The 26075-nt window shown below is 32.8% G+C and overlaps 1 protein-coding gene across 1 annotated transcript; it reads left to right on the top strand.

The window, feature by feature from the left end:
- The first annotated feature begins 11712 nt into the window (after positions 1-11712).
- LOC128997147 (zinc finger and SCAN domain-containing protein 12-like) lies at positions 11713-23562 on the top strand. Its single transcript, XM_054422732.1, has 4 exons — positions 11713-11986; positions 14107-16409; positions 19944-20012; positions 22207-23562. The coding sequence occupies exons 2-4, from the start codon at positions 14173-14175 to the stop codon at positions 22685-22687; spliced, it is 2787 nt and encodes a 928-aa protein (XP_054278707.1). The 5' UTR covers positions 11713-11986; positions 14107-14172; the 3' UTR covers positions 22688-23562.
- Positions 23563-26075: the final 2513 nt, after the last annotated feature.

Below are 26075 nucleotides of genomic sequence, written 5' to 3'. Positions count from 1 at the left end.
TGTCTATTATAATGAAATTTAATAGAAGAAACTACGAAATTAATTAATTTAAAATTGAAATAATCAACATGGGCCTTATGGGCTGCCATGCTGGTGACGAAATATCAACGAAATATAAATATGTATATAATTAATGGGAAATAAAATATTATTTCATTTAATTTCATTACCAGAAAATCAAAACAAATGGAAGAATTTTCAATCACAATCATATAAAAATGACAGGTTTATTCACTACATTGGAAATATTATGCAGTAAAAACATATTATTTGAAGTGTTTAATTAGTGTTTGGTTGAAGTAACTGTCACCACAATTATTTATAGCAGCCAAGGCAGTTTTGGGCACTATTGTGGAGGAGGGTTGTAAAAATATTAATTTTTAGTCAGATATTGGTAAGTTAATTGTTCATGCAATGTTTAATCACAAATGGGTTATTGTAAAATTATACTGTAGACAAATATTTAATATAAATTTTTATAGAAATTTGAATCGTAAATTGAATTAATAAAATTTAAATCATTGACACAGTTTTTACTTTTTCTCTTGGTAGTTTAAAAGGGTTGTGATACAAATGTCCAAAAAATATAACAATCTTATTAATATTATAAATGGGATTCTTTTATAAAGAGAAGACGTGATAACCATAAACGAATAGAATTATTATATCCACACTGATAGTTGTTCACTGTTATGTTGAACGGTATTAAAAATATCGGATAGTAACAGTTTGATAAGTAATGTATAATTCATAATGTAAATTAGTTTAATTATCTTCAGTGGGATATAATTTTGACGGGCATAACAAATCGATTAACTAGTTTTAAAGTATTTCCATCATGTGAAATGTAATAGGTAATATTTTAAAATCCATTATTAAATCTGTACTGATTTCAATTAATACAATTTTTATTTTGTCGTCTTTACATCTTCCAGCTATCAGTTTGAAGATTTAATTGCCATACAGTTAATTTATTGAATATTTGTTCATCCATAAACAAAAGTGTTACCAATTTTCCAAATAATAATGATTAACATATTGAAGTATAATATTGATAATTTTTATTGTATTTTTAGTACAAATATTCATTTTTAGCCTATTAATAATAACTTTTTCAATCACAAAAAGCGTCTGATTACGAAACCCGAATCTAATGAAATATATTTTTGGGTTGTCAGTCATTTATATCGTATAATGTCATTTCTGTTGGATTTTTTACGCATAGATAGTTCCAACCGTTATTTAAAGAAACTGTTACTGAAAATGGTTCCAATCAAATTATTTATATTTTTACCGATTATGGTTTTTGTTTTAAAACATTTCGTCCTTTTCACTCTTTTTTGTTTATTATGTTTCCACTATTTTACACCAAACAATTGATGAATAGGAGCAATTTTGTTAAATTGGATATAATATATTCCTACTTCATGAAACCCGTTGTGTACCTACTGGTCAAAATTATTAATAACAGGTGCGGTTTTTCAATTAGTTAATTACAGATTTTTTCGCTCAAATTACCAGTTTTTTGCACATTTTGAAGAAGAAAGTTTTGTATACGGTCGTCAACATCACACAGCCCTTTATGGATTTAAAATCTTTCTGCTGAATTTCTGTACTGAATATGTAGGGTACAGTTTTCATTTAAACTAATTATTTCTCGTAATTTTAAAACTGTACCAACATAAAAACCATTTCAACAAAGTAATACCCCCAACTTAGAACACTTCCAGATTAAGCTAATTTCCATTTGCCTTGTTGGATTTTCACATAATGTCTTAAATATGGATTTATTGCCTATTTAAATATATTAAAATTAGGTTAAGCTATTAGGATTGCTGCAACAGGGAAGGTATTAAGGTGTGTTTTAGTGAAATTATAAAGCTTAAAATGAAACAAACCATCAACTCAATTGTGTTTAGAATAAATTTATAAAAATGCAAAGTACATCAGTTAACGGAACTTCATAATATAATAATAACATGGGAATTTTTACATTTACAGTTTTATGGAATTTTCTCCGTAGCCATTTAATATACAAGAAAACTTTCACGTAGCCTACTAAATTATTTGTTTTTAAGCTATAAAAATACTTTAGAAAGAAACTGTTAATCTTTTTGTTTTAGAGAGTAAAAATGGTAAAACTCAAATTTTGTTCTCATCACACACTCTATAAAACCCCGTTCGTACTGTCCGAAAATGCTGGTTCGTGATCTCGTTGAAATAAATATGGGTTGACACGTTTCTACCAATTTTAATCAAAATCGGATGACTCTTGCTCGAGTTATCGTCTTAAAAGCATATATGAATTTCAACTGATGGTTTTTTTGGTCTTTGGCCACCAAAGGGAAAATTAAATCGGTCCCGGGACCAGGTCTTACTATGAGACCCTATTCCCTATGTGGACAGTTTGCCAAATCGATCGATTTATGATATATTTCTTATCTTTGTGTTGGAAATGGTATTTATATTGACGCTGAATGTTAATACAGTATTTGCGTAGAGTTATTCTATGTTTTATCTTCAGTATCCAATAGTCAATGGTTTTATCTAATTGTTTGGTCATGAAGGCTACCAGTTTTCAACTGTTTAACTTTTACCATACCAAACTCCGTGTTTTAAACTACGGAATTCCTTAAACGTTATTAGGTATTTTATTCCAGTATGCAATATGTTATATTTTGTTTATAATGACATTTTTAAAAGCCCAAGAAAGATGTTTATAAGAATAAATAATTTGTTGCCTAATAACAATCAATAACTGTGATAATTATTCTTCAATTGACAAAAGATATTTAAAACTATTTTTGAAAACAATTGTTATTAATATTTTACAGTATAATTTACTCTTCAATGTTAAGCCCTTTTTAAATAAAAAAAAGTCGAATTTGAAATACTTTGTACGCTTTATGGGACGGCAGAAGTTATCCCTCAACGCTACCACGACCCTCTGCTTTAGATGCGTCTTTAATATCACATCTTCAATATAGCTTTATATGCGCTTTAATATTGTATGCAGAATAGGATGCTCAAAATACATATACATTGAGAATTGAGTTGTTGATACTAATATAAGGTTTAGAGGATTGCAATTTACGGCTCATAACGGCTCATAAAGGGAAAGAATTAAATCCATTTCCTACAGTACACGACTAAGAACATTTTTTTTTAATATTTTTTTTTAATATGTTAATTACACGTAGATAAGAGTGTTCTGGGTGCTCTTCAAAACGTTCACAGTGAGACCATAATACCATCCTGTTAAAATAGGTTTATTTATCTAAAGTAAAGCTTCTGTGTTAAGGTTACGTTTGTCTATTTACAGGTAAATCAATATTATACATGTATCTTTTTTGATCGTTTTAAACTCTTTAGAACCAATGTCATTATTTTTCTAAAATAAATATGTTTGCAATATACAGGGTGACAAAAAAGTCTGGAAACGGTTTAATATCTTTTTAACTAAATCCGTTAGAAAATTCAAACCTTTCACATCAACTTACATGTATAAACACTACTTTCTCCAAGAATTATCATTTTTTTACCTCTACCAGGGGACGACCCACGAGGAGTAGGTACATAATCTTTAATGTAAGCATAGGTTGATATGTACATCATTTTAAAGGTCTGGTCATGTGGAGTTCATTACCAAAAACCGTGTCAAAAAAGGTTCATCCGTTACAAAATGGCGGCTGTCCAAAGTTCTTGTTGAATATACCTGCACAAGCCTTACTATTGGTAAATACTCGTATTAAACATTAGCTTGAGAGCTGAAACTGTATTTTAAAGTCAACTAGCTCATAGACTAATATTATTCAATCGTCAAAACAAATTTAAACGGGTTTCAGATTTCCCGGCTAATGTTGAAACACCATCAACATAATGTGGCATAACATAATGTGGCATAACATAATGTGGGCTAATGTGGATACTCATAAGGTTTATGAGTATTCACTAATACTTAAGGCCTCTGCATGTACATTCCTCAAGAACTTTGGACTGCCGCCATTTTGTAACAGATGAACCTTTTTTGACGCGGTTTCCGGCAATGAACTCCACTTAACCAGACTGTTTTTGATCATTTGATTTTAAATCCACTTTTGTTAGACATAAATGTAACACTCACTTCATATTTTAATTCTTTAATTTTACAATATATTCTTGTGTCATTGTTTTTGTTGTTCTTTTAACATATGTTTCTATTTCTTCTCTTTACAGTATAGTATGAAAGTGCATAGGGTTGATTATATCAATTGGGATTATATCAATTGGGCCTTAACACAGACCTTTAAAATGATGTGTATATCAACCTATGCTTACTTTAAAGATTATGCACCTACTCCTCATGGGCCGTCCCTGGTGAAGGTAAAAAAAATGGTAATGCTTGAAAAAAGTAGTTTTTATACATATAAGTTGTTGTGAAAGGTTTGAATTTTCTAACGAATTTAGTTAAAAATATATCAAGCCGTTTCCAGACTTTTTTGTCACCCTGTATTATTCCTTTAACAGTATATTTCGTACATATGGCCGAAAATGAGGTTTCGCCAGCTCGATATAGTTTTTAAGTTCGAGACGAAGTCGAGGGCTGCAAAACCATTTCAGTCCGTGGTACAAACACTATTTTTCACCACACTATAACCTATTATCACTATTCACCACAATAATAATGCACACTGATAGTCAACACAACTACAACTTTAAGGTTATGTAAAGAAATAAGTTGAGGAATCAGCAAAAATAATAACAAATAGTTGCTAGGTAGCGGTGACAATAAAACAATTCTATGTAATACTATGGATACTGATTGTGTATTTAATATGCATTCATGTTTTAAGAAAGTAAGCGGGCAGCTGATTTTGCGGGCCTAGGGATGTAAAAACCTGCTCGGTCCCCAAATGACGATGACAGCTGGCATGGCCAGCAAAACGTAACTTAGCCACCAATTAACATATGTCGAACAGCTAAAAACATCATAATGTGGTGACAAAAAAATGTATTTCAAAATATTTTAAAATTTTGCCTCGTTAAAATGATACAATAAAGTTAAAAAGCATAGCACGTATTACAAATATTTTATAAGAAACGACAGAAACAAAAAAAAACAACAAAGGAAACCGTTTAGTGTCAAAGAATGTATTTTTCAGCAGATCTGTGCTATCTACACATAGAAGAAATCTTTTATCTGCTTTTGAGACACAAGTTTGATCGAACAAGAATTAATTATTTGAATAATTGGATTTTAAATCACAGAAACTGACAACATTCTTGTTATTCTCCAATAGCCCACTTTACGTTTATTGATAGACATAATAGAAATATCCCTGTTATGCTAACTATCTATTATATTTAATACAATATTGATTTTATTTGTAACATCCCTTTTCAAGTCCCCCTATTTAGCCTCTTACAATCGAGGTGTAATTTTAAAACTTATGTTCTAGCGCGAAGCTAATTTCTGTAGGGCTTCGACCCCTTCACGTTTAATTTTATTTCTAGAATCTATTTCCAAAGATCTAGCTGTGCTGTCCAACTTTCTGTATCAGGGTTTGAATGCGAATTGTATTTTAGCTGTGGTTCCATCAGTTGAATGTTTAACCACAGTACGATTACAAAGATTCGCTAATGCTAACCAACTTTCTTAAAGGTTTAAATGTCAATTGTAATTTAACAGCTGTTCATTCCGTTACATGTTTAACAGTCAGAATATAATGTAGACAATAGACAAAACAGTTTATAAACATATAATTTAAATACTTTTTTTGATCATTGTAACGTAATTAAGGTAAGTAAACCTTTATTGCGTGGATATAAAATCAACAAATTAATTTATTGTAAATTAATAGTTGTATTCATTTATGTTTTATTGCATTTATGTAAACCAGATACTATTTGAAAATTAAAATTGTATCACATTAGCCGCTTTGTCTTGGAAACCAGTTTTGAACCCAATTAATTTAAATGCTCAATAAGTGCACAAATAATTTTTTGTCAAATTATTTTATCAACATTCCTCTGCAGTTTGCATTCATCATTCGTCAATCCAAATAGGTGGGAATTATTAACAAATCACTAAAATTGTACCTATCAAAACCATCAACACTTGTTTAAATATCGCTGTAAAATTTTAAAATTATGAAAAGGTCATGTTATATTGGAAAATGTTTTACAATTAACGTCTTAGTATTAATTTTCAGCCAATTTTGTTTAGGAGACATATTTTATAAAAACAGTATACAGGGTTTCACGGGACTCTCTATCACTATATTAGATTTAGGGCATTGTTCCTGAATAAGAAACATATGTAACTAAATATCATATTTAAATCGTCCAGAACCGGAAGTCATTAGTTACTCACACAGCCGCCATTTTGTTTTTTACTTATTATTTTTATCTAAAAAGTGGTTAAAGATACCAAATTGAGACTTTTGCACAAACATTTATGACAACTAGTAAAAACTACAAAAAATTATGAACATTTTCAAATTTATAAAACAAAATGGCAGCGACAAAGCTACAAAAAATTAAGAAAATTTTTCAAATTCATAAAACAAAATTGTGGCCATTTAAGTTATTTTAATAATCAACAGTTTCTGAGTTATTTAAGAAACAAATTTTTAAATAGTCGCTATTTTGTTTTATGAATTTCAAAAAATTTCATAATTCTTTTGTAGAGTTGTCTAGTTGTCATGAATGTTTGTGCAAAGTTCCAATTTCGTATATCCAACCACTTTTTATAAAAACTCTAATAAGAAAAAACAAAAAGGTGGCTGTGTGAGTAACTAAGGACTTCGGGACAATTTAAATACTCAGGAACAATACCGTAAAATATTGGTAGAGAGTTCCAGGACACCCTGTACTTACTTGTCCAAAGAGAAACATTTTTACTGGTAACTAATTTGCAGATGATTTGCTGCGGGCTGTAAGCTCTAATTTATTTAAATTTCAAAATATTGTGAATTATTTGGCGCCGTTAAAAATGGTACATGAAAGTTAAAAAAAAAAACAGTACTTGTTACAAATATTTTAAAAGAACCCACGGACCAGGAAAACTACTTTAACAGTTTACTTAAATAACTTGTTCTCCAAATACCCGTGGTGTGGTAAAGTAGTCTAGTAGTTCCACTAATTGCCGCTGCACGCTCACAGCGCTGTTGTGTTAGTTCTCGACTTGTCCGCCAGGTGTCTCGCCGCGCGGCCTTGAACCGCGCATCGATCAATACAACAAGAGGGAGCAATACAATACCGGAAGCTGGAGTCGCGGATTCAAGGATCGCTTTTCCGGAAATACGAGTCATATACGCGCACGCGCTCTCGCGTCTGCACTTTTGCATTGCCTGTTGCCTTTGTCACAATTTTAGCTGATTGATTTGTCAGAGCCGAAGAGTGAAAATACTTCGTTCACCGACATTTAAAAAAATGCTTTTACAATTTATTTTAGTCTTCTTTCATACTATTAAAAATCTAGGTTTGACTTTTACAATAGAGGTTTAGAAGGGTTCGTGTCATTAATTTTGCTCTATTTATAGCGATTTTTTATGGGCGGTAGCTTTTTCCTCTTGGTAAAACAGGATCCAACAACCTATTTACTGTACTTTTATCTAGGGTTTTCAAAACAAAAAAGGCGTTCGTTCAGATTTTTTACGTATGTCCAAAGGCACGATTATTATAATAAAAGGTATCAGACTTTTATCCAATCTATATATTAATACGCAAGCAGTTTTCTTTTCACAGTCATAACTCAATAACTTACTGAGGGATATCTTAAAAAAATATTATAAATAAACGGTATCAGCAATCTGACACATACTTTCTCCCATTAGCTTGTCAATAAATACCCTTTATCATGGGTAAGCGATGAGAGTAACTATGATTTAATAGGTAAAATCTTAAAAGTTGCATTAACTTTTTAACAGTAATTTTAACAGGAATGAAAGATGCACTATTTTGTTTAGAATTATATAAGGACCATAACAGTAGGATTTCAATCAGAATCGTTATTCCGTTAGAGTCGTTTTCCGTGATTTTATGGGGAAATCGACATAAAAAATCAAAATTAAAAAAAAATTAAAAAAAACACCTGGAAATACCATGGATTAGTACCTACATACCAAATTAAATCAAAATTGGACTACAGGTGTGGTCTGTAATTCTGTACACATCCAGACACACACACACAGACATCACTTCGAAAACGAAAACCACTTTATTGTGTCCAGGGGGACACAAAACGGATATATCCACTCAAAACTCAAGCTCGAAAATTTTGACGAAAACAATACTTTCTCCATATACTATGGTATAGGGAGAGAAAGCAAAAAGTTATTCACCAGTTAGAATAAATGTTTATCACTTTAAATTATTACATTTGAAGGAATATTTTTTCCGCCTAGGTTTGTTGCAACGGGGGTAATATGAATCGTAAGGAATAATATTATTATGATTTTAAGGATGACAAAAATTTTAATAAACATGTTGTGTATGATCAATTGATCAACTATTATTATATCAGATACACTAATCACGAAACTAAAATAAAAACATTCATTTCCCTCAAGTATTCATTATACTTTAATTTGTAGAAACCTGAATTTTTTTATTATAATTCAATTTATTGTTTTATTTTAGTAATACCAGAGATTACGTAGCATATGTAATCTTTGGTAATACCTTTGTAAATTGGAATAATAAGTTTTTTTTATTGTTCCAAACTACAGTTAAAACAATATTTATCTCCGAGCCTGTAGATAATCCATCGGTTGACCAGCAGTGCATTATTGTGGTTTATCGGTATCCGGTGTAATGAAGGCACTAGTTAAATGTAGTGGTTCTTCATAGTTGATGTTGTAGGGCTGCATGTGTAAATATCAATATTTTTAATGTATATTTCGCATATATAGACCAAAGATGTGTTGATATGATAATGTTCAGTGTTTTTTTAACTATACAACCCACAATGCTGTAAAAATTACAAATAAAATGATATTGCAGTTTATAATACAGTTTATTTTTCTGTGTAAACCCACGAATAACAACAATGTAATTAATTCGCCCCGTGGTCGAAAACTCGACCAAAAGTATGTGTTGTGCAAACTTCTCTATTTTCGACTCACGCTGTAAATAAAACATGTGATTGGAATTTCTTCAATTTGTTGTGATTTTCTGTTTATTTTGTTGTTTTTCGTCACTAACATGGCAACCCATAAAGCCCATGATATTTTTTTATTATATTAAATTCCTGTTTTTTGCTTATTTTGTGCCCATTTTAATTTTATAAAGGGATTCTGTACATCTACCTAGCCAAATATCTTTCTATTTATAACAGTATGCGTAGATTTTCCCTGCAATGCACAGGAGCTAAAAAAAAAGGTTTTCAATAAACATGATTGTCACATAAAAAAGTCCCATGTTAAATCTACACAAGAGAATTTAAATTTCCATTTTTGACCCAATTAACATAAATAATTGTCAAGATACAAATAACACCTGCACATTTTGACCGATAACCTTTCTTTTGCTACAACCCGCGTATAAGTATAAATTGTATGGATGTCGTAATCCTAAAAAATTGGCCACATTTTAAATCTTCATAAGAAAAGTTAAGTTTCCGTTTTTAACCCAATTAACATAAATATTTTCAAAATACAAATAATACCTGCACATATAGGATCGTAAATCTTTCTTTTGATACAACCTACGTGTAATTGTTCTTAAAATACATGTAAAGAAACCTTTTCTAAAACAACACGGAATGATTGAACTATTATTCACAGTTAAAGGAAAACTCCTGAGCAACATATTAAAAATTGATAAAATATTTACAAGAAAATGTTAGTTAATATATCGTACTGTTATGCCGTATTTCCATTATGTACATAAGTTTTGAGTTTGACACTCTTTTAAACTCATCAGAAATTATGACTTTTTTTGTTTTTAAATAACTCTTTGTAACTTTGTAGGTATTCGCTCGAATTCAAGCAACATGTACACACACTAGTTCAGATAAATATGAGTTTTTTATTCAAACTGTCATATTTTAAAAAATTGAGAGAGTAGTTAGTCAAAGGTACTCTAATATAATAGAGGTTCTACAAGAACTTCGGTTAACTAGGTTTTGTTCATTTCTCTGTGTTTGTTTTGATTAAAAAACTAATAACTAGATCACATAGTGATGGAATATCTACTTTAATTTGCAAACTAAAGATATTACTATATTATTATTGTTATTAATATTATTATTAGTGTAGTGTATTGTCAGTAGGCCTACCACAATACCCTAAACATTTTGATGAGTTGTTGTATTTGTCACCAATATATCCCCGATTTCTGTAACAATACTATTTCACTATTTCATACAAATTTAAATCATTTTCTCTAAAAATTTAATTTTCATATCAAAAAAACAAAATCCACAATTTTAGAAATTTTTCATACAGTATCTTCAAAATTTAAAAATACTAACAAATACACTCTGATTTCAATACTTTAGTTATATACAAATTTACAAATTTTTCCATAAATTTCATTTTTATTGTAAAACACTAATCCACAATGTTATGTTTTGTCACCCCTAAAAGTCGTGATTCACAAATCTGGTTGGAACAGAATACAGATTGATAGCTATGTTGGAGCGTTGTGTAGCGGAGCTGAGCTGGGTAGACACTTTCACCCCCCACCCCCGTTGCTAGGCAACACCCTCCCCCACAACCCCCTCGTCACGTGACTCTACCCACACAGCGGTAGTAGGGATGTTGCGATACCACTGTCTTTCCGATATTTGGTATCGATACCGTATCGCAAAAAAGTATCGATACCGGCTCAGTATCGGAACTAAAGTATCGATACCGTCAGTATCGTATCCATTCGATACCAGCGACGTCATATTCTGATTCACTGATCTTCGATTAAAGTTCACTCGTTCCAGTATAGTGCAGCCAATATAGGATTCGAATTCAAGCTGCTAAAAACTACCTAAATATGTAAAACATTGATAAAATTAACCAAACATAGCCAACCATTGTTTTCAATTTTACCTTCAAGTAAAAGTTCAAGTAGAACTAAGCTTACCTTATGTTCTAGGCCTACACAATTGATCTTTTCAATAGACAATGTTATTAAATTACCGTAACACATTCGTGTTTACCATCAGCCTAAATTTAAAAAAAAGTTTTTTTTTTGGTTAAACAACTTTAAGTGCCATCTTTTTAGTTTATTTGATGTTAAATCATGCTTACATTTTACTTGCCTAACACAACGTTGCTAATATTGACTTGTAATAAAAATAACTCTGCATCCAAACCCTCAAGTTGTATCATTGACTAAATATACGTCTGCAGGTATTTATAGTCAATGGTTTTACTTATAGTTATGTGTAAAGTTCTATGAATGAATAGTGAATCGAATCATAATTTACTCAAACCACATATCAGGCAAGCTAGCCAAAAAAAATATTTAATTGGGTTAAAGTTTGATTCTTTTGGGTCACTGTTGCTCCAGCCTTGGAAAATAACCGCTCAGAAGGCACGAGCGTGGCCATTTTACTCAGATTTGTCAGAAATTACCTTCCGATACTTACGATACGATACTGGCCTCTTGGTATCGATACCAAGTAAATATCGGAACAACCGATACCGATACGATACCAGCAGTATCGCAATAAAAGTATCGATACCTACTGGTATCGATAGTATCGCAACATCCCTAAGCGGTAGCAGCCGAGGCAGCCATTTCACCCTCAGTTCGCCTTGCATTTATCATTAATAATTCGTTATTTACGTAAATACTCACGCGGAAAAGTAGTTTTCCAGTGGATACAGTTCGGTTTTTTCAAATGGAGTGGTTTTCTTCGCGGGATAGTGCGTTATCGACCCATTTCTAAGTGCATCTTTTTATCAGGGGTGTGTTTTTCGTCCCTTGTTTGGTGACGTCTGCCAGATACAACTCTGTGAAAAACTCAGAATATTGAGATTATTTGCTAGGACGACTGGTTTTGGTAAGTATTTGATAGTTTGTGATTTTATTAGTGTTTTATAACTACTTGAATTGCATATTTGTTTGCGAATGAAGAAGTGATCTTGAGTTATTTGACATTTACTGAATGGAATGAATCAATAATACTGGATCTGTTTTGTGTTCCCATTGCATTCTGATTTAGGAACAATTACATTTTTATGTTGATCGTGCAATTTAAAATAGTTAGCCTACACTTTTAATTCATGGGTAATTGTTTTTACAACAGATGTTGAGTATATTTGCCAAAAGGATCTAGAATTTTACTAGATGCAGATCAATAATGTGACATTTCCTTGAATGATTGTCACAAAATTTTTAACTTGTATGATTTTGAGCTTAACAATTTTTCCTTCGAATATGAAAACTAGCTGCTTTTTATAGCTATTATACTAAAGTAATTATTTATATTTCTTTCTATTATAAGGTTAACTTATGGAATTATTTACACAGATGTGTTACCTAGCTCTCTGGTAGACTCCTTTAATGTTGTATATTTCTTTAGGATACCGGTACTGTTCGGTATTTAAAAGAAGATTACATGGACACAGAAAATCTTTTTCAGTAGGCCTAGTCAATTTTTTTCATTTAATAGGCGACATTGTTTTTTAAACATGGAGCAACTTAACTGAATTAAAGTTAATCTATTACCATGGTCTCATGGTAAGACCTAGACTCGAGACCCATTTACTTTTTTGTTTTGAGGTCACTAGAGGCCAAAAACACCATTCGTTAAAATCCATGTACTTATACAGGTCTCGATTATTTGTAAGATTTAGGTGCCGAAATTGAAGCTTTAACCTATAACTTATGTAATGTGATTAAAGTGCCTATGTACCAATTATGTAGGCTACCTACCTATTTGTGACAATATTTCATTGTTCCAAAAGAGAGCTACCGGAAGCTAATCAAGCACTGTGTCCATTAGCGTTATGAGATTCAAGCAAAATCTTCAGATTTTTATTAAACTTAAGGTAAAAACAAGTAACCTACATTTTATTCTGACAAGTTTGTGAACCATCATGTTTGGACTATGGAAACAAGGGTTTATGGGGTAAAAATAGGTTTTCCCATTTTTGACCCTAAAAACCTAATAGGTAACTTAACTTATAGTTATTCCAGAACTTTTTCCATATATTTTGTAGAGCTTAAAAAGATATAATTAAGTAAACTTGTATTGAAATGTTGTATGCTAAACAATTACAAAGATAATTACAAAAACATATAAATTTAAAATTTCCATGTTATTCTTACGGGAGAATAAATAAATTATTGTAGTTTGCTTGTTTATATTTCAATCGAATTTGGCAATTTTATTTATTTTGTACTAAGCTATCAACATTTCATTTAAAAAAACCTTCCCTATAGCAGCAAACCTAAGTAAGTTACTCATTAAAGTTAATGTTATTTAAACAAGAAATAAATCTGACATTTAAGGGAAATTTTTCTAGAAATCCAGCTAGGTAGGTACCGTAAATGAAAATTTTCTTAGTCTGCAGGTTTGCTGTAATGGGGTAGGCTTCTTCGTTCGTTTATGATGTGTTACATGATTCATAGCCATAGCAGGTTAGGAAATGTTTAGAGCTAGTTATAAATATTTAAGTAAAAGTATTAAAGTATATTTAATCTAATCTTTTATAAATCCATGTCCACTAATTTTCATGTAAATATTACAACATTCTAAATCTAATACAGTACTTAAAGCCCATTATTCTGAAACAAATATTTGTCTCCCTAACATAAACTTAAATTTATTTTAGACTTTAGCCATGATGTTACCGGCCTGATTTTCAGAAATAGTATGTCATTGGTATTACGGGTATGTTTGTAATTTTGTTACAATGTTGTGAACTAATTTTAAGGCTCATGTTAACAATAATGTAAGGCAGTAGTCCTATGCAAACAAGCACAATTTTTATAAGAATGAATTACAATCATGCTGAAGATAAAATATCTTAAAATAGTTCTAATTCTGGATTAGTACATTACCTAGGGTCTATATTTAGTTGAAGGAACATGAATTCACAATTCAATTCTCTATATTCATTTAGTAGGTTGTGTGATGATGATGATGGCAACTAGCAATTTTGTTTCTGTTTACAGGTTTCTTAAGACCTCATCATATCGGATGCCAGCGATGACTCGGCTGCGCCGCAAGACCCCCTGGATATGACCAGCGTGGGGATGGAGTGCTACGAAGATATGTTCAAAGAAATCACCAAGAAACTTTACGGAGAAACTGAAATGGAGGCAGGAGAAACCATGAGGATTTTGCAGGAGTATGACGGAGAGACCTTCAAGCTGGAAGAAGGGCATAATTCTTTAAATGCCTTTGGACTTGCCGCATTGGTCCAGAACGGATATTCAACAAATACCATATTTAGTCTGTCCGCTCAACAGGAGCTAGAAAAGTTACAATCTGAAGAGGATACATGGATTGCAAGTGATGAGTCGATACCTTGGACAGAATCTAAAATCGCAAGTTATAACTCCGCCCAAAAGCTTTTCAGGTGCAATGAATGCGAGTGTGTCGGGTTTCTGTCCAGAGTCGCCGAACATTGGCTCGGAACTCATGCGAATCTTAGAGTTTTCCAGTGTCCTCAATGTCCATACGCCAGTGCTTGGGCAAGATGTGTTCGAATGCACTTGGCACGCCAACACAATGTTTCCCCGGATCCCAACCAGGAGTCTCTTACTCTTTGGAAAGAAAATCCTGTTCTTGAAGAAGTCACAAAGTATCTGGAAAGGCTTAAGAATCTAGTCGAAAGCGAGCTGGCAAAGAATCAGGAGAGGGAGGGTTCTGACGAAGAATCTCATCAAAATGCAATGTCTACCCAAACATCAACACCCCCACCTGATTCTCCTCATGGGCAACATTCACTCTCTCCTGTGGATGAAGGAGACGAGGTAGAGCTTCAACAAGATCAAATGCAGGATGATGAAATGCATCAACATGAGCTTCATCAACAACAGCTTCATCAACAAGAACTTCATCAACAAGAACTTCATCAGCAAGAAATTCAAGAACAAGAGCTTTGCCAACAAGAACTTGAACAGCAAGAGCTTCACCACCAGGAAATCCATCAACAACAGCTTCACCAGCAAGAGCTTCATCAACAAGAATTACAGGAGCAAGAACTTCAACAGCAGGAGCTTCACCAACAAGAGCTTCACCAACAAGAGCTTCATCAACAAGAGTTAAACGAACAAGAGCTACATGATCAAGATCTTCAGCAGCATGAATTAGAGCAGGAATATCAGCATCAGGAAATACAACAGCAAGAGCTACATGAGATAGATCAACAAGAACTTCAGGGCCAAGAAATTCAGTTGGCAGATGGACAGATTACTCATGTTATTGAAGAACATATTCAAGTCCCAGAGGAGGTCGCAACCCAGTTGCAACAAATCGCAGCAGCACAGCATGGAGACGGTCATCCTCAGTTGCAGATTGTAATTACCCAGCAAGAAAACCAGGATCTCCCTCCGACAATCCAAATCCAAATAGCACCGAGTTCTGATCTAGGTCCACATTTAGTTTCCACATCACAACAAACAATACCTCTTCAACAAGCCCTATCTCAGAGTCTGGCGACAACGCTTTCCCAGCAGGTGATTGCTCAGGCCGCCCAGACTGTCGTCAATCAACCCATCACTCGACAAATAGTCGTCCAACAACCCACAGTCGTGCAGAGCGCAATAACACAAACAGTAGCTCCTTCACGAACATCGACCATCTCCCCTTCTTCTAGAAGTAAACAAACACAGAGTGAAAACTCCACCTCTTCTACTTCGAAAAGATACAACTGTTCATTTTGCCACTACGCTACAGACAGACGAGACTTGTACACCCGGCATGAAAATATACACAGGGACGAAAAACCATTCCACTGCTACATCTGCCAAAAGCAATTTAATCGAGCGGATCATGTGAAAAAACACTTTTTACGGATGCACAGAGATACTCCTTACGATATACACAAGATCAAAAGAACAATAAACAAAGACAGTTCGAGCTCCAAAAGCGCAATTCAGTACTACTTCCCGAAACCTCAACCAAGACCCGCTCCTGAGCAAGTAGAGACTGTCACAGTTCAAAACATTAGTGTGCCGGGCTTTACGACTCAGAAACCAGAGGACAAGAAGTCTTCCAAGAGGAAACCTGGGGAAAAGCGGTACAACTGTAGTTACTGCACCTGGTCTGGCATGGACAACTGGTGTCTGAAGAGACATCTAAACACCCACCTAAAGCCGTACGTGTGCACATTGTGTGAGTACAAGGCTGCTCGGTCAGAGAGACTGGCGACTCATGTGTTCAAGGTTCACAACAAGAGAGCTTGTTCGAGGTGCAGCTTCCTAGCAGACGACCAAGCACAGCTTCAGCTTCATCAGCAGCAGAACCATCAGTGAGTTATCTTTTATCTATACACATTACTCAGGTATTTGAGCTAAAATTTGATGCTGACAATTTGAACAAACCATATCAAGTGCAGGCCTATTAAAAGCCATGGAGTTGGTAACAGAGAGTTCTCTTGACTTTTTGTTTCAAGTCACAATGATGTTGAGCCATTAGCTTATCCTTTAGGTCTACAATAATTATGGTTTGGGTGAGTTTGAAATGAGTTCAGTATTCTGTCATCAGACATTTTGGCCAACATTTAAATGTTCGTATTTCATCGTTAATTATCCTACAAAGGCTATATAAAGGAGTGTAAATTCAATGGTTATAGTGACAAAATGCACAATAAAGACTCACAAGATTATTTTTCTCAGCTGTTGCTTTAAGCATGCAATCAGCTGTTTTAGAGGCAGGTGGTGTTATTACATCATGTGACATATTTCCTAGGATTTTCAGATGAAGCACCTGTCACAGCTCCTTCCATATCAACATCTGGAGAGGACCCAGGTCCTACAACAGCCTCAATGGGCTCATCACTGTTATATTTTCACATATGGGTATTACACAGTGTTACCAACACAAAATATAAAATCATGTAAGAAAACAAATAATAACACTTAATACAACATGGAATAAAACCTCAAATTTCCCCAATTAAAATTCAAATTGAAACCCCCTAAAATTTCTCACTCACGTCTTGTTAGCAGTTTACATCTTCATTCTAATGAATGCCTGAATTATGGTATTCATAAATTTGTTGTGCATGGCAATTATATTGGTCTTTGGAACTCGTAAAAGTACATTGTTTCAAGGACTGCTCTGTTTTGAAGATGATTTCGAAAGACTATGTGAGCTCTATATTGTTAGTTGGTCTAATATAGATGGAGCTTCTGGCTTTCGAGATAGATCTTGATATACATTCAAATGTATTAGATTATATATCATAAGGTTTTGTTTTCATATTTCATTAATGTGTGTCTTTTACATGCTGCTCACAGTTAGGAAGGCAAGTATTCAACATCATCTGGATTTTGTAGTTTCATTTTTTTTTTTTTTATTGAAGAATAATGTGTGGTTTTTTGTGTCGTAGTAGCACTTATTTTAGTTGCAGGTTTTGAACGGTAAATTTGTGTGCCTCCTTAATGAAATGTTTTAGCAGTAACAATTACAATTCTTTGTGAGTAGTATAAACATTTGATCTATAATCTAGATGTGAGTATTTCTATCAACAAATTGAATGTTTTTACATTACAAATATTTAAGAGTTGATTTTAGAACCTGAAAAAGTAACTGTATAATTTTTATAAATAATTTAGACTCAGTTCCCTTTCATAGTTATGTTAAATAGTGTCAGTGTGAGTAGTGTTAGGAACGGTACTTCATTAAGTTTGTTTTCCTAGTGTTCGTACTTTTAAATGTGTGTTGCCCTGTACAGTTTGAGTATTAACCCTTTGAGGTCAAATTTTTTTCATTTTTCGACGAGTATAGGTTGCCAATTGAGCAGTCGGGAAAATGGCACCCAGCGACCTAAACTCCCCATTCAACCACAAAGATAAACTTTGTTATTTTAGATTTTTCTTTTTTGTGAGTATAGGTTGCCATTTTCGAGCAGTCAGAAAATGGCTGTTGGCGACCTATAATTGCCATTCTACCGCATCTTACCGTATCTTTTTAGTCGAAATCACGTTTCTCCTCGTGCAGCTAGTAGCATCGTTTATTGTTTCTAGTTAGGTTTGGCATTTGCTTGTGTCTTTTAAGACATAGTGTTTTGAATTCGTTTTTTGATTGGTTGTCAAATCAGTTTCGGTTAATTTTAGCATTTCGATAATTAGTATGTTGTTTCGAAATAGTTGGCCCTATCAGTGATATAAGTACTGTAATTCAAATCCTCATTACACAGCCTTGTAAAATTCGTGAATAAGCAGCTAGCTGTCAGTTCTGCACAAAAATGCACTCATTTCTTTCTCTAAATAGTTGTCTCTGCCTCCAACGAGGAGGTCGACGAGTGGACACGAGCAAATAAGCAGCTGATATGCACGCTAAATAACGACAAGGCTATGTAGATGTACTCACCAATACACAAGATCATCAACTAATCAAAATGTCCCTGTGTTATAAGAAAACAGTCCGTGAGCTACTGAAAATGTTCGCTGGACTAATAGTGGAATGTTCGTCCATTTTTTATTTTCGCGAACAGTGTTCAGCGGACATGTTCGGTTGAGGGAGACGGGGCTTTAGTGTTTTAACTTTCTCTTATTTGATCAGTTTCATAGGAAAAAAATCCTTGAGGAGTACAACAGGACTCCAACAATCCGAACTCTTTTAAACCGAATCCCCAACTATCTAAGATTGATTTTTTCCCGAAGAATATAATTTAAAATCACAGCACAGTGAAGTGACAGCAAAGTCGTAAACATCGTCATCCTTTGTGATTGTGGGGCCACCACCACAGAAGAAGTCCATGACGTAACAAAATAACAAGGGTTCCTGTGGTGTAGGGATATTCTAAAATTTTTCTTTAAACATTTAAATCATGGTAAAACAATAATATTACAGTACTCAATACTCCCAAACAAAACTGATTCGATATATTTTTTTAAATTGTAATCACTATACTATAATCACACCTATTTTGTCGGTTATTAGCGAATTTCCCTATAGGGAAGTAGCTATTACCGTAGGTGGCACGGTAAGACCTAGACCCGGGACCGATTTACTTTTTCATTTTGATGTCCCCAGAGGCCAAAAACACTATTCGTTCAAATTTTTATATATGTATAATTGCAAGAAAATAATATATATATATATATATATACGTCCGTGAACGCGATAACTTGAGTAATTTTTGTCCGATTTTGATGAAATTTGGTTTAAAGGTGTAAAGCGGGATAAACTTGAATGAGTTCGCGAACCAGCACGATCGGACCATGGGAACGGGGCTTTACGGAAGTTATATGGGGTAAAAATTGGTTTTTCTCACTTTTGACCCTCAAAACACAAAATTTCCCAATTTCTCTTTAGACCTTTTTAAAGAGCTTAAAAAAACAAATAATTTAGTATATAAAAGTATTTTTGTTCGATTATTAGTAACGGAGAAAATTAAAAAAATTGTAAATTTAAAATTCCCATGTTATTCTTATGGAGAATATTGTCAAATGTTGTAGTTTGCTTGTTTATGAATATATTTTGATCAAACTTGGCAAATTTATTTATTTTGAACTAAGCTATCAATATTTTACTCAAAAACACACTTTATTAGTTTCCTTGTAGCAGCAAACCTAGCTACTCGTTAAACCTAATGTTATTAAAATATATTTAACTGAAAATCAATTCAGACAAATGGAAATTCGCTTAGTCGGCAGGTTTGCTGCGGCGGGGGTATTTATTAATGTTTATATTAATTTACCAGCAAATTAAATGTGAAGTAAATTGAAAATTGTTTTTTTTACAAGAGGATTAAACTCGTAAAAGCTTTTAACTACAATATGTTTTTTTGAAATTGAATCAACAACTTTTTTACGATTTGATTTTCCTGTTTCAGCTCTAACTATTGCAGACCACAGACGTTTGAGAGGCAACTTCCAAAAGGGAATGAAAACATTAATTTTAAGTAAGTTCTACTTGCTGATTTAAGTTTTATCACCTTTAATAAGGATCATTTCAACTATTAAGACCAATTTGGCCGTGTTGGGATCTCAAATACTTTCTTTTAGGGTTTAAACTGAAGCCATGATTTCAATTCCAACTAAAGAAACTGTGGTAAGCTACCAAAGAAGGCATTTGTTTTCTATCAAGGACTGTACCACCAAATGTTAAATGACATTAGTAAGCTGAATAATTGAATATCCCCGCTGAACAACTTTGCACACAACATTGAAATTGAGATTTTTAAAAAATTACATTTTTTACTCCATGGGATATTTAATTAATATGTCATCCAAACGGCTGAATGGTTATAATTGTTCACAAGGTCTCACGATCAATTCTTGGAAACAGTACGCACCTGTCATCAGAGTTTTCCAACTAGCTGATATACCTAACCTATATTTTCCCCAATGCCTTTTAGTAAAGTGAGGAGTTTATTCATCAATACAGAGAATATTATTTCAACTTGGGAGTTATTATTTCCCACATACGGAATAAGCTATTACCGTCATGGTATGACCAGAACACAGTACCGATTTACTTTTTCGTTTAAATAATCTCACTGGCCAAAAACTCCATCCGTTCAAACTCATATATAAATGTGTGTCCATTAATGCGACAACTCTAACAGCTAGAACTACTACAGCTAGAACTTTGATGAAATTTGGTATAAACATGTAAACCAACATTATTCATCCGAACGAGTGCGCAAACCAGCTTAAGCTGCTGGGAATGGGGTAAAATTTATGATTTGAGTGAAAATCCAATCAGGCAAATGGAAATTTGCTTGGTCTGCAGGTTTGCTACAACATGGGTATTTAATTTTATAGATAGATGATCAAACAGTTTAAGTTGAACCACTCAGTCCCAGAGTTAAAACTTAACTAAAAACTATTACCGATTCCTAATATTTTATCTGAAGTCCCCAGGGAGAGGTCCTTAGTTCTAACCACTATAGACCATGAAAACCAATACCCCCCCCCCCCCTCTGCTTAAACATTCCAATGCCTTCGTTTTAACATCTTGGAAAGTAACTTAGCAGGAACTATGGACGCAGGAAACTAGAAAATTTTTGAAGCATATGTTTTCCAAAACAGTTGTGTTATTTTAAAATGTGGAAATTAATGTAGCGGTAAGAGTATAAGGTGGCAACACTTAGTTATAAATGCACCAAGACTTCAGGGTTATGGAAACCCGCTGATACTGATTACCTGGGGAAATCACTCCCACCCTGACTTTGACCATTTAGTGAATTTCCCTATAGGGAAGTAGCTATTACCGTAGGTCTCAGGGTAAGACCGTATTACTTTTTCATTTTGATGTCCCCATCTATATGAGTGTCCGTGAATGCGATAACTTGAGTAATTTTTGTCCAATATTTTGATCAAATTTAGTTTCAAGGTGTAAGGCGGGATTAACTTGAATGAGTTCACGAACCAGCATGATCTGACCATGGAAATGGGGTTTTACGGGGGGAGGGGGGGGGGGTTCATGGGGTAAAAATGGGTTTTTCTCATTTTTGACCCTTAAAACACAAAATTTATCAATTTTTCTCCAGACCTTTTTAAAGAGCTTAAAAAACAAATTATTAAGTTATCAAATTATTTTTGTACAAACGGTTATTGGTTACGGAGAAAATTGAATAAGTTGTTCATTTAAAATTCCCAGGTTATTCTTATGGAGAATATTGTAAAATGTTGTAGTTGGCTTGTTTATGGATATATTTCAATCAAACTTGGCAGATTTAGTTATTTTATACTAAGCTATTAATATTTTAGTAAAAATACACTTAATTAGTTTCCCTGTAGCAGCAATCCTAGGTAGGCCTACTCGATAAACATAAATGTTAATTTAATAGATTAATTGAAAATCAATCCAGGCAAATGGAAATTCACTTAGTCGGCAGGTTTGCTACAACGGGGGTATTGTTTTCATGATTTCTTGGTTTCAATTCAATGCTATTCAAATCAGCTGAGTAACTTTGCTATTATTGAAACTCAGAAATATTACCAACTGATTTTTTTTCTTCTTTGTTTACTAAAATGGCCGACTTGGTTTACTTTTGTTTCATAAAAATGAATTGCACAGTTTTTTGTTCAACTCAACAATACCTGCACCCAAATCAGGAAAGTAGTTCTGAATCATTCTGTTCTTTCTAGCTCCTCCAGCAAGATGGAGATCACCAGAAGGTATTCCGTCAAGACCCCTTCTCACCTACCTCCGCTCGAAGTACAACGAATCCTAACCTGTATTCTGTGTGGGATGCAGACGAACAGCCAGAATAAAATGCTTCATCATATGGCGTTTCATTCCAACTCCAAACCCCTAAACTCCTACAACTCCAGCGATGATGAAGACCTGCTAGAAATACCTCTGCTGACGATTATAGACGAAGACGTCGAAAATGAGATCGACTTGAAACAAACTTTGTGGAGAAAATATAAACTGAAAACCCGCAAACAGACATATTGTGGTCTCTGTCGAAGTACAAACTCAAATTCCCCCCGGTTCAGCAAGCCTGGCTTCGCCCGCCATTATTTATTTTGCCATTCCAAAAGGGCTTACAGTTGTTCATTGTGTAGTGATAATTTCAGACATAGATATCAAGTCGAGTTGCATAAGAGTTTTAAGCACAATTAATATAAGTTTTTTCTACTTGTGTGTTATTTTCTTTAGTGAGCAAATCAATGTGCATACCATATATTAGTTACCTTCTTTTATTTTTTTAAGTTTATGTATGTTTTTATATTCAATATTTTAAGCAACGAGTTTGTATTTTAAATGTTTATTTGTTGATTATGTATTTTATTTGTTAATTGTTTATAAATATATCATAAGTGGTGATTACAAATTTTAAGAGTGGTGTAAGTAAATGTAAGTGTGGATGTAACTTATTTTCATATAATTTCTTAATGATGAAGTGAAAAGCTGTGAAGTTCTATCACGGAATAAGTTGATCAGAAATGGTAAAGTCATTTAATACCTTAGGTTAGTTTTTTTACAATTTTAACCAAAGTTGTTTAAACCAAGAGAAAATCATCAAACACTCGTTTAAAAAAAGTATGTTGATGAAATATTTTATTTTAAGTTTTGTTTTAATAACTATACTGTATTTTGTTATTTACTTCAGCTATTATTTTCCCAAAACTTTTAATTGATTTCCAGGAGGTTAGGCTACTAACGATTTGATATAATGGGCATTGGTTTGTGTTATCAATATAGGCATGTTAAAAATATTATCTTTGAGACTATCATTAGGTTTAAAACCCTCAGATTAGTGTATTTAACAAGTTATAGAACTATTCTGTTTATTTAATTGGTTTAATTAATGTTTATATCACTTTGGCACATTAGTGGAGGTGAAATTCACAAAACATTGAAAGTGGGTCTATACATATTCTCAACCATCATTTAAAGTGCTTGATAAATCTCTCTCACACTTCAAAAATGGTCTCAAATAATGACTCACATTCTACACTTGTTGTGAAATAATAGGCCTACTATTGCCTCTTGTCTATTGAAAAAATGACTTTCAAAAACATGGTCTACTATATGCATATCTATAACACTTGCAGGTGATTTTTATAAAACACTGACTCACTACTCCTCCATTAAAAATTAAAATTATTTTTACAAACCAAAAAAAAATGTTTTGTTTTATAAAATTTCCCATATAGGTAGGGAATAAGCTATTTTTATGTACACTATCCCTTTTACCAATTATTGTTACCAATAATCTAGATCAATTAAAATTTGTTTACCGTTTATAATTATTGGACCTGCCGCCTCTGAATTGATCTTAAAACTGTTAATAGATTTAAAAGTCCAAATTTATGTAAATTTGAGATTTGTTAAAAGTTTTAATATTAAACTGTGTACCTACAACTATTGTAATTAAATGTTGTTTGATGTTGCTTTTAATTTATTTTAAAGAAACAACAATAATAGTTGTAGCCAAACATGTTTTAAAATTATTTTACTTTATTCTTGGCCATTTGCATGTATTAGCTTACAGTATTTCAAAAAGTATTTATGTATTTTTAACTGTATATAAAAATGGGATGCTAACAAACTTGAGAAATGGTGTTCTAATGCTTCTGTAAATAGAAACTTTTTTCTAAAAAATTGATTTATGTCCGTGTAAATCATACTGAGTGTTGTCAGACATACCGATACCAAAATTGTATGATAAATAACTGTACAATAGAAAGTTTAATAAATAATTTTGTTACTCTTGTTAAAAATAAAAATTCTGTTTGTTTATTCCTTTAATCCTTGTCATGGTAAGTAATAAGATCTTAACATACCTAATTAATTATGTCCACCCCCGTGTGAAGCATTTGCACTGAATCCTTCTCAAATCCCACTTATTGAAATACACACGATGTCACGATGTACAGTAAATACTGTGTGGTAAGTGCATAGTTTACCTATACCTATATATATGTACCTATATGAGTCCTGACTTCAGGAATAGATGTAGGTTTACATGTTAGGTAATTAATATTTTTATGTTATAAGTTGTTTACTTATTGTATTTTTACAGGACCTCTTTGAACACATACAGGGTGTCCCGGAACTCTCTACCAATATTTTAGGGCATTGCTCCTGGGTAAGAAACATACCTAAATATCATATTTAAATTGTCCGGAAGTCCTTAGTTACTCACACAGCCGCCATTTTGTTTTTTTCAGTTATTAATTTTTTTTGAAAGAATGGTTAAACATAAGAAATGGAAACTTTGCACAAACATTTATGACAACTAGACAAAGCTACCAAAAAATATGAAGATTTTTCAAATTCATAAAATAAAATGGCGGCCGTTTAAAATTTTTGTAAAATCAATGGTTTTCGAGTTATTTAAGAAACAAAATTTTAAACGGCCGCCATTTTGTTTTATGAATTTGAAAAATCTTAAAAATTTTGTGGTAGCCTTGTCTAGTTGTCACAAATGTTTGTGCCAAGTTTCCATTTCGTATGTTTAACCATTCTTTAGAAAAAAATTAATAACTGAAAAAAACAAAATGGCGGCTGTGTGAGTAACTAAGGACTTCCGGACAATTTAAATATGATATTTAGGTATGTTTCTTACCCGGAAGCAATGCCCTAAAATATTGGTAGAGAGTTCCGGGACACCCTGTATGTTTTGATATGGCCATATACGATTTTTGTGTTGATGGCTTTGTTTTAGTTTTTTTAAGACATACTTAGTTTTCACTGAAAAAAGCGCACCCTTGACAAAGACACAAAAACTGAATGTGTACAAAAATAGGGTCTGGCACGTGCAAGTGCATTCCTTCGTTAGAGTCACGGCAAAGGTAACTTTTAAGGAAAAATTTCTTCTTTTAGTCAGTTTGAAAGGATTTCGGACTATTGCGTGGTATGACAGTTGAAGGGCTTAGGAAAGCTCGAATGCAAACAACAGAGCGTTCTAGTTCTATCTCCCTCCCTTGGTAAAGAACCGAATCATGATACAAACCGTTTACTGTCGGTAACAAAATCAACACAACATAACCATTTATTGAACCCTGTAGTAAAGAAAAGATAAGAGATGATATTTTGAGGATCGAATTCTTAAATATAGGCCTACTAATATATATTATTGGTAGGTATGTCAAAAAGGAAGGCTAAATGGAAAAATGTAGGGGTGGTATGGTTAATGAAGAAATATAAAAGCTAAAGAATCCATGTGGTACTTACTTTTGAGTCAATTGTTCTTGTTTAGACTTCTTTAAAGTGAATAGGAATAGGCCGATTTCATCTCCAGGGTTATTTACCATAGAAAGCACAGACTAGCTTTTGTTGTTGCCATAGTTGAATTAAAAACAAAACACTTTATATACTCAGATTTGAGAAATAAATATTTGTTTGTTTTGATTCATTCAATTCACATGTTCCAGCTGATCAACGTAAATAAACATTTAAGTTTAAATTACTTGCATAATGATAGGTCCTTTAAAAAAAAAACTTTTAGAAAAAAAAGTGATTTGTTTTTTATTTGTATACTTCCCCATGTAGTGGATAAAAG

This window comes from Macrosteles quadrilineatus, unplaced genomic scaffold (genome assembly GCF_028750875.1).
Source record: "Macrosteles quadrilineatus isolate MER2022 unplaced genomic scaffold, UCM_ALF_1.0 Scaffold_6__1_contigs__length_79288215, whole genome shotgun sequence".
NCBI lineage: Eukaryota > Metazoa > Arthropoda > Insecta > Hemiptera > Cicadellidae > Macrosteles > Macrosteles quadrilineatus.
This window is presented reverse-complemented; position numbering and strand designations above follow the sequence as displayed.

Coding starts and splice junctions, on each gene's coding strand:
- LOC128997147 (XM_054422732.1), top strand. CDS start 14,173: ATGACCAGCGTGGGGATGGAGTGCTACGAAGATATGTTCAAAGAAATC. Junction 16,410..19,943: donor CATCAGCAGCAGAACCATCA/GTGAGTTATCTT, acceptor TTCCTGTTTCAG/CTCTAACTATTGCAGACCAC. Junction 20,013..22,206: donor AATGAAAACATTAATTTTAA/GTAAGTTCTACT, acceptor TGTTCTTTCTAG/CTCCTCCAGCAAGATGGAGA.